This window comes from Myotis brandtii, unplaced genomic scaffold (assembly GCF_000412655.1).
Source record: "Myotis brandtii unplaced genomic scaffold, ASM41265v1 scaffold624, whole genome shotgun sequence".
In the NCBI taxonomy this organism is placed as follows: domain Eukaryota; kingdom Metazoa; phylum Chordata; class Mammalia; order Chiroptera; family Vespertilionidae; genus Myotis; species Myotis brandtii.
The window spans coordinates 1576815-1584640 of record NW_005370385.1 but is presented as its reverse complement, the minus strand read 5'-3'; the positions used below and the strand labels follow the sequence as shown (position 1 = coordinate 1584640).

At 58.5% G+C, this 7826-nt stretch overlaps 3 protein-coding genes across 5 annotated transcripts in view; 2 read left to right on the top strand and 1 right to left on the bottom strand.

Annotated features, from left to right (window-relative positions):
• ASIC3 (acid sensing (proton gated) ion channel 3) overlaps positions 1–1377 on the top strand; it is a 6903-nt gene extending 5526 nt beyond the window's left edge. The window contains exons 6-11 of one of the 3 annotated variants that reach the window (XM_005880096.2): positions 40–192; positions 414–505; positions 582–661; positions 771–842; positions 992–1050; positions 1194–1361. In XM_005880096.2, coding sequence (XP_005880158.1) covers positions 40–192; positions 414–505; positions 582–661; positions 771–842; positions 992–1050; positions 1194–1272 — 535 coding nt within the window. In that variant the 3' untranslated portion in view covers positions 1273–1361. Of the gene's footprint in view, positions 1–16; positions 193–413; positions 506–581; positions 662–770; positions 843–991; positions 1051–1193 lie in introns of those variants that run through there. The other 2 variants (XM_014528217.1, XR_001359388.1) reach the window with 2 other exon arrangements.
• Positions 1378–2383: 1006 nt separating this feature from the next.
• On the bottom strand, positions 2384–6369 carry CDK5 (cyclin-dependent kinase 5). The gene is made up of 12 exons (XM_005880094.2): positions 6225–6369; positions 5511–5599; positions 5353–5420; positions 5155–5215; positions 5001–5057; positions 4250–4345; positions 4051–4125; positions 3795–3891; positions 3557–3626; positions 2939–2999; positions 2753–2833; positions 2384–2663 (listed from the first exon to the last, which is right to left on the bottom strand). The coding sequence occupies exons 1-12, from the start codon at positions 6259–6261 to the stop codon at positions 2577–2579; spliced, it is 879 nt and encodes a 292-aa protein (XP_005880156.1). The 5' UTR covers positions 6262–6369; the 3' UTR covers positions 2384–2576.
• Positions 6370–6645: 276 nt separating this feature from the next.
• The window catches only part of SLC4A2 (solute carrier family 4 (anion exchanger), member 2), a 16717-nt gene continuing 15536 nt past the window's right edge, over positions 6646–7826 (top strand). Inside the window, exon 1 of the mRNA XM_014528218.1 lies at positions 6646–6834. The gene's annotated coding sequence lies outside the window, so the exon portion shown is untranslated. The remainder of the gene's footprint in view (positions 6835–7826) is intronic.

Here is a 7826-nt window from a genome sequence, read left to right as displayed (position 1 = left end):
CCCCACAGGGCAGGCAGCCCTGACCAGACGACTGTGGCCCGCAGACGCCATGCTGCGGAAGGACTCGTGCGTGTGCCCCAACCCGTGCGCCATCACGCGTTACGCCAAGGAGCTCTCTATGGTGCGGATGCCCAGCCGCGCTGCTGCCCGCTACCTGGCCCGGAAATACAACCGCAGCGAGGCCTACATCGCGTGAGCCCGGCGGGGTGGGGCGGGGCGGGCGCCTTCCCCCGGGCCAACCAGGCCTTCCTGTGCCCACCCACCAGCCTGCATGTCAGCGCGGGGCTCTGGACTAGCCGCCTAACGTTTCTGACGCTGTGTCCTCTGCAAACGGGGGTGACGACGTCCCTCCTAGAGACCAGAGAAGGCGCACCAGGGGTGTCCAGTGAGCATTCCCGCCCCCTTTCCTCCAGGGAGAACGTACTGGTGCTGGACATCTTCTTTGAGGCCCTCAACTACGAGACAGTGGAGCAGAAGAAGGCCTATGAGGTGTCAGAGCTGCTAGGTGTGTGTGCAGGGTGCCCTGGGGAGGTGTGCACAGAGCAGGTGGCTGTGAGCCGACAGTGACTCCATCTCCACAGGCGACATTGGGGGCCAGATGGGGCTGTTCATCGGGGCCAGCCTGCTCACCATCCTCGAGATCCTGGACTACCTCTGCGAGGTGGGCCTGGGCCCAGCTCTGGGAGAGGGAAGGAAGCCCGGGACCACCCGGGAGGTGGGGGGAAGAGGAAGAGCTGTGGGCTGACCACCTCCCCACTGCTTGCCCCCAGGTGTTCCTAGACAGGGTCCTGGGATACTTCTGGAACCGGAAGCGCTCCCAAAGGCCCTCCAGCACCCATCTGGTAACAGCCCGCTCTTCCTCCCCTGCCACCTCCACCCGGATGCTCTGCCCCGTCCCCTTGAAGCCCAGCAGGGAGGGGCATGCAGGATTTGGCTGGTCCCTGGGTGGGAGGAGCCTTCCCCTCCTCTGACCCTCTCCCTTCTCCCACAGCTTCAGGAAGGGCTGGGCAGCCATGGAAATCAAGTGCCCAATCTCAGTTTAGGCTCCAGGTAACACAAAATGCCCCCCTAAGGTCAAGGGAGATGGGGCAGGTCCAGTCCAGAGGGTGGCGTTCAGGTCCAGGAGGGCAGGAGCAGGGCAGGGCATTGGTCCGAGGCCTCCTGTCCCAGCGCTGTGGTCTGTGTCTCAGCAGGCCTTCCACCCCTCCCTGTGCCGTCACCAGGACTCTTTCCGCCTCCCACCGCACCTGCTACCTCGTCACACGGCTCTAGACCTGGTGTCTGCGTCTTCAGGGCCAAGCCTCAACATCCTGGACACGCTCTGCCTGCACATGACTTTGTCACCTTCATCCCAAATAAAGTTCTAGTGCATCAGCCTGAGCTATTCCTCTTACGGGCAGACCAGTCAGGCCAAGGTCAGCCCTACTCAGGCACAAGACTTCTGCCAGCCATCATCTAAGGACATGGTGTCTGAAACGTGGGTGGCTTCCCAATTAGCCTGCAAATGTCTCTCTGGGAGAGAAGAGTAATAAGGGGGCACCAGTCATTTGTACCTCAGCGGGAATGAGCTTCAGTGTGACATCTCAGAGAGAATGGAGCCCAAGGCCAGGTGTGCAGGCAGACAGGAGTCAGTGGCAGGACAATCCCATTGGGGGACTATAGGGAAGTGGGGAGCAGGCAGAGGGAATCATCTCCCACTTCCAAGAACACAAGCTGTTGTCCTGCCTTAGATCATGACTATTTTTCTCACATATGGGATCAGGCTCAGCATGCTGTCTCCATGGGAAGAGCTCTTGCTTCCCCGGCCTCCCTTCAACAGCAGAGGCCCCAGCTTGAGAGGGTGAGGGGGCCGGCCTCACTTCTGCTAGTAAGGACACGCCCAGCCACAGCCCACTTTCCCTGCAACCCCAAATATGAGAAAACTGACAAGGCAGCAGGGAGAGGTGTTCCTGATCTAACTACATCTTTGAGTCTCTCCTGTCCCAGCCTGCAGGCCGAGGTATGGGGGGGATGAAGAGGGAAGGGACAGGGCAGGCACCCATGGGATATGGAGAACCACAAGGAAACACCCAGCCCTTTTCTCCTGTTCCAGTGGAAGCTCTCAGACACTGGCTGCCTACGCCCTTAGTCACGGGCCCTCCTGGGCCGAGAAAGTGGTGTGCACAAGCACATAAGCACGTGTGGGCCCAGCACTGCCCTGCGCCCAGCCACTGGGTTGAGAGTCATAGCCCCCTGCCCCCAGCCCTCAGCCCTCAGCCCCCAGCCCAGGACCACGTACAGCGCACAGGGGGACAGGACAGGGTTGCATGTGGTGGTGAAGCGGGGTAGAAACCCCAACCCAAGCCCACCCTCTCAGAGCCACCCACCACCACATTAGCCAGACTGTGGGAAAGGAGCCAATTTATGAAATTAAATAAAGTCTGTAGAGGGAGAGAGAACCCAGGCGAGGGCGCCTCCCCCCTCGTGGGCCCAGCACAGCTGGAGCTCAGCACACTGTGCGTCCTTGCTTTCCTCCCCTCCCGGGAGGGGGCTGAAAACAGGCCAGGCCCCAGCCTGGCGGCCCAGGGTCCCAGAGCCTAGGGGGGGCAGAAGTCGGAGAAGTAGGGGTGCTGCAGAGCCTCCTCTGCCGAGATGCGCTGGATGGGGTTGCACTTCAGGAGGTTCTGGAGGCACAGAAGGAAGGCGTGGCAGGGTCAGGCAGGGCCAGCTGCCCGGAGCCCCACCCTCCCCCAGTTCCCCTGCTCTCGGTCACCTGCAGCAGGTCCCTGCCTGTGGCATTGAGCTTGGGTACGACGTTCACCAGGGATGTTGTGGCCGGGTACATCGGGTAGGGCTGTAGGAGACAGACAGAGTCAGACCAGAGGTAAGGGGCATGGAGGCTGCTAGGGCTGAGGAATAAGGACCACCGCTGAACCATGACCCCCACCCCCCGTAACACCTTATAGTCCGGCAGCTTGGTCATGGCGGGCCATTGCTCCTCAGTCGGTGTCCCCAGCAGTGTGTCCAGGGAGTCAAGGATCACTCAGTGCAACAGGGCAGGGTGCGAGGCTCTTCTCCCAGGAAGGATTCCTCAGACTCACCCCTGCCCGCCCCGCTTTATCCGCCAGCTCACGACAGAAGCGGCCCCAGCACATGGGATTCTCATTTTCAGTCCCACCTGCATGGTGTTTACCGTGGGCCAGGCGCTACAGATACACATGTCATCTGCTGGGACCTGAACCCTGATGTCTGTGTACTGAGGACTGGCCAGCCTCCCCCGACTCCCACAGACCCTCCTGCTGATCCTTTTGGCTCCTTGGTCCTAAGGAGTCACCTTGCACCTGGAGGAGCATTCTCTTGGCTTCTTCCCCCAGGGATACCTCCTTGTCTACATGTCACACTCTTTCCAGCTGGCTGCATGCAGCTGCATTGTGACAGCCAGGGGTGTTCCCCACCCTCTGCCCTCCACTCCTGACCTTCAGACGCCCACAGCCCCTCCCATGCTGACCCAGCCCATCGCCCAAGGCTCCTTACTCCCCTTCCAGAGGGCTGGAGGCGAAGGGGAATGGAAGGATATCGGAAGATCCTCTTCAACTGGTCATCTACATCGTTGCCGGGGAAGAGAGGCCTCCCTGCATTGGCCAGCTCTGAGAGAAAGAGGACAGGGTGAGAGGAGCAGACACATGAAGAAACCCTCACTCCCGAGACTCCCCAGCCCCAATGGCCCTGCTCCTTGCCCCAGAGGGGACCCTCCAAACCCTATCTGTCAGCTCAAAGGGGAGAGAAAGTGCCTCTGCAGACCCCCAGCACGTCACCTGCAAAAATGCAGCCGGCTGACCACATGTCAATGGACGTGGAGTACAGCTTGGCCCCAAAGAGGACATCCGGTGGGCGGTACCACAGCGTGACCACCTGGAAAAGACCCCACCCACAGGGACCCCCCACTTAGAGGGCTGGGGGGAGGAGGCTCAGATAGGAGAGAGTAATGTTTTGGGTCCTAGAGTAGGAGCTGAGAGAGATGCTCACTGGGGAAGCCCTCCCTCAACCCAATATCCCACTCCACCCGCTCACCTCAGCTGAGTAACAGCGAACAGGGATCCCAAAGGCTCGAGCCAACCCGAAATCAGCCAATTTCAGCTCCCCATTCTGAGGGAGATGGGAGGAACAGTGTCAAGGCTAGCTCCGTGGTCCCACCTTCCAGCCCGGCTTCCTCATCGTTCAGACATTGGCTCCAGTCTCCCCCATCTCCCACCTTCTCCCCAAGAGGTACCCTGTTTATGAGCAGATTCTGAGGCTTCAGGTCCCTGTGCAGCACGTTTCGGCTGTGACAAAATCCCAGGCCTTTTAGCAGCTGGAACAGGAATGACTGGGGGAGGAGCAGGGAAGAGGGCGTCAGACCCTCTGGATGGGAAGCTGTGCCCAACTGCCCTCTTCGCCCTCTGCTTTGCTTCGTGCCCACTGGACTTTTAGCACCAAGTTGAGTGACACACCACTCATTTATTATCAAGGGTTTACTCTGTATTATGCTGGATATTAGAAATGAACAATGAATGGGGGGACTTACAGCCATGTGCACCTTCCTACCTTCTCAGCCCACACTATTCTCCCCTCCCTGGCCTCATTTGAACATCCACATCATAACAGTCAACATATACATATATTGTGTTATATTATTATTCAGCATTTGTTTCCCTTGGAATCTGAGACAAGGCATTTGGTCGTGGGCCTAGAACAGTGCCTGGCGCACAGCAAAACATTCAGTAAGTATTTGTTGAATGAATAATGTCTCTCTTTGAATCTCATTTTTTCATCTCTCAAGTGTAAATCATGTCACTGAGACCATTACTGTCAGGTCAGAGATCATGGGAAAATGCTCCTGGAGAGTAAGCACAGGATTCTCTCAGTCCCTGACACCCAGAGCGTCTCTGTTCAGGGCCTGAGCTTGGTGCTCAAAGGCAGGTACACTGAACGTATACTCGAACCCCAGCCTCCACGAGACCCCAGAACACCAGTCCCCTCACCTTCACAATTTCAGGATCTAGATCACCATTGCAGCTGTCAAAATATTTCTTAAGGTCCTAAAAAGGGATGGAGTGGGGGAATGGGACAGAGTTTAACCTCAGTCTGGGCCCCTATATCCTCCCAAGGCTACTGTCCCCCAAGTCCCACTTTCACCTGGTCACAGAACTCAAAAACCAAAGTCAACTTCTTGTCGCTATGCAGGACGTCATGAAGCCTAGGGAGAAGGGAGGGCTTAGCAGGCAGGTCCACAAGTATGCTCCTAACATCCCACTAGCAGCCCAGTCCATCGCTGAAGCCCCCCCCTTCTCCGGATGGCCACACAGGCAAGGAGGATCCTTTGGGCCTACACACCTGACAATGTTCTTGTGCTTCAGCTCTTTGAGTAGGCAGATTTCCCGAAGGGCAGAACTCGGCACTCCCTACACATGGGAGGGGGCAGGGTGGGCCACAGTCACATCCCACCCAGCCTAGGCCCTCAATCACCCCACGCCCAGATGCCCCAGTCCTACCTCATCATCGTCATCCAGCCTCACCCGTTTCAGGGCCACGATCTCATGAGTCTCCCGGTTTTTGGCCTTGAACACTGTTCCGTAGGTGCCTAGTGGAAGGAGGTTGGGGTGAGGGAAAGAATGGGGCATCCTTCCCCACCCCAAGAAGTCCTTCCCAAGACGGGAGGTATCATGGGAGTGTGTTCTGATGCCTGGAGGAATAAGAGAAGAGAATCAGGGTGAAAGCCGGGCGTGGCGGAGCTTTGTGAGTGGGGACGTGGCACAGAGGGGCCTGCAGAGGCTCCAAGTGGTCCACAGCAGGGAGAGGCTGTGACTGCCAGGTAGGTCTATAATGAAGGCAGTGCTTTGAGAGGGGCCGGAAATAGTGAGCAGGGGTCTGGGAGAGGAATGAAGGCTGGCAGGAATGTTGAGGTTGGAGGTCTGCTGCCAGAACTGAGGCTGGGGGGGAAGGGGGTTGTGCAAATGGTGCTGAGGGTAGGAAATGCAGGAAGTGCTGAGGTCTGGAGGTCGGGCCTACAGGGAGTGCTAAATTTGGGAGGGGGGCGTCTGCAGGAAATGCTAACAGGAGGATTGTTGTCTGCACGGAGTGTGGAGCTCGAGGCCAGGGCTGCAGCCGGTGCTGAGGTCGGAGTCTGTGGGCACTGCTGATGGTAGAGGAGCCAGAGATGCAAGGAATGCAGAAGATCTTGCAAGAACATCTCGTGGTCCTATTACCTTCCCCAATCTTCTCCAGTTTCTCGTATTTCTGCATCGCAGCCGCTTCGGGGACCCTTGTGGGCCCTCCGTTTTAATATTCTGGCCCCGGCAATGCAGAGGAGGCGGCACCTCAGCCTCCAGCCCGGCCCCGCCCTCCCGCCTGCCCATGAGCTTCTGGAGCTTGTAGTCCTAAGACCGCCAGGCTTCCCAGTAATGCCCGGCGCCCTAGGCCGCCAGAGGACTACAACCCCCAGCAGGCTGCGCTCAGGCTCTCTGCGGCACCGGGCTGCCCGGGACTCGGGTTCCCCGGTGGAGGCAAACCCTGGACTTCAAGTCCCAGGAAGCATCACATATCCGCTTTCCGGGCACCCGGGTAGCGCCGCGGCTCCCAGTGTGCTTCGCTCTAATTTCTTTCCGTGACCACCACCTTCTCTTGAAAGAGGCCTCTCCGGGACGACACATTCCAGAGTGCAGCAGGGCTGGGGGTGGGGCGCTCTCTGAGGTTTGGGGTTTGGTGGCCTACATCCCGAGCCCAGGCGGTCCGGCTCTGACCGGGTCGATGGTGTCGAGGTCTCAACGGCCTCGTGGCCACCTCTGCACGGGTTCCCACTTCTCTCCAGGCCATCTGGTGAGCGCAGCGTTGACTGGGGAATGGCTCCCAGCCATCTCTTCCTGATGATGTCTTTACGGGGACCAGCTGACCCTAAGGCTGGGCCGAGAGACAGGTGTGCCCCATTGGAAACTGGAATTAGCGTTCGCCGAAGACCCTTCTGTTCTCTGGGCCCCCGACTCCGGTCGCTCGCTTCCCCAGGCAAACCGGCTGGAGTCGTTCCCCGCCCCCCAACCCCAGGCCAGTCTCCAGAGCCCGAGCCCAGCCAGGGTGTGGCCGAGGCTGGCAGGTTGGTTACCGCCCTCAACAGACAGACGCACAGACAGATGCAGCAGCCTTGACCGCATCCCGTACGGAGGTGATTATAGATGTGATCGCGCTGCTCTCTCATTGTCTCATGATTGCATTTCTGAGGGCTGTGAACCGAACGAAATGGGGCCCAAACCGCACGTAGCGCAGGAACCCGAGTTGGTGCTAAACATGTATTAATTAACTCGTTTACATCTGAACGTTTTGTGCGTTCACGATTCTGTGCTTCACCCAGGGGCAGACTATAGAAAAGAAGCGGAAAGTATTCCTTATCTGAAGAACTTATCATTTAGTTGAGAAAACCAGAAGTACACACAGATTTTTAAATGACAGGTGATGGCTATGAATTGGGTTCAAGGACAGAGGTCACTGCAGGGAATCTCTCCCGGGCAGAAGTCCCCGGCTTTTGGGAAGTCAAGTCCAGCTCAGGGTACCGGGCATCCAACCTCCAGCCCGCAACACCCCTCTCGCCCCCCACCCCGCCCTTCCCCCCCAAGCCAAGATGGGGCTTTCGTGGAGGTGCTGGGTTTTACTGGAGGGGAGGGGCGGCGGGCGCGAGAGATTCTTAGCCCGATACACTCCTATTTCAGCCTCTCCGTCCCGAATTTCCTTGTCATCTTCGTGCCTCCGTTTTCCTGCCTGGAATCCCCAGAGTGAGCGGGCTCCTTTCCGCCCAGCGGTGCCTCCAAGGGGCCACACAG

Coding starts and splice junctions, on each gene's coding strand:
- CDK5 (XM_005880094.2), bottom strand. CDS start 6,261: ATGCAGAAATACGAGAAACTGGAGAAGATTGGGGAAG. Junction 3,892..4,050: donor TTCGCTGTTACTCAGCTGAG/GTGAGCGGGTGG, acceptor GGTCTTTTCCAG/GTGGTCACGCTGTGGTACCG. Junction 2,664..2,752: donor CAGGCAGGGACCTGCTGCAG/GTGACCGAGAGC, acceptor CTGTGCCTCCAG/AACCTCCTGAAGTGCAACCC.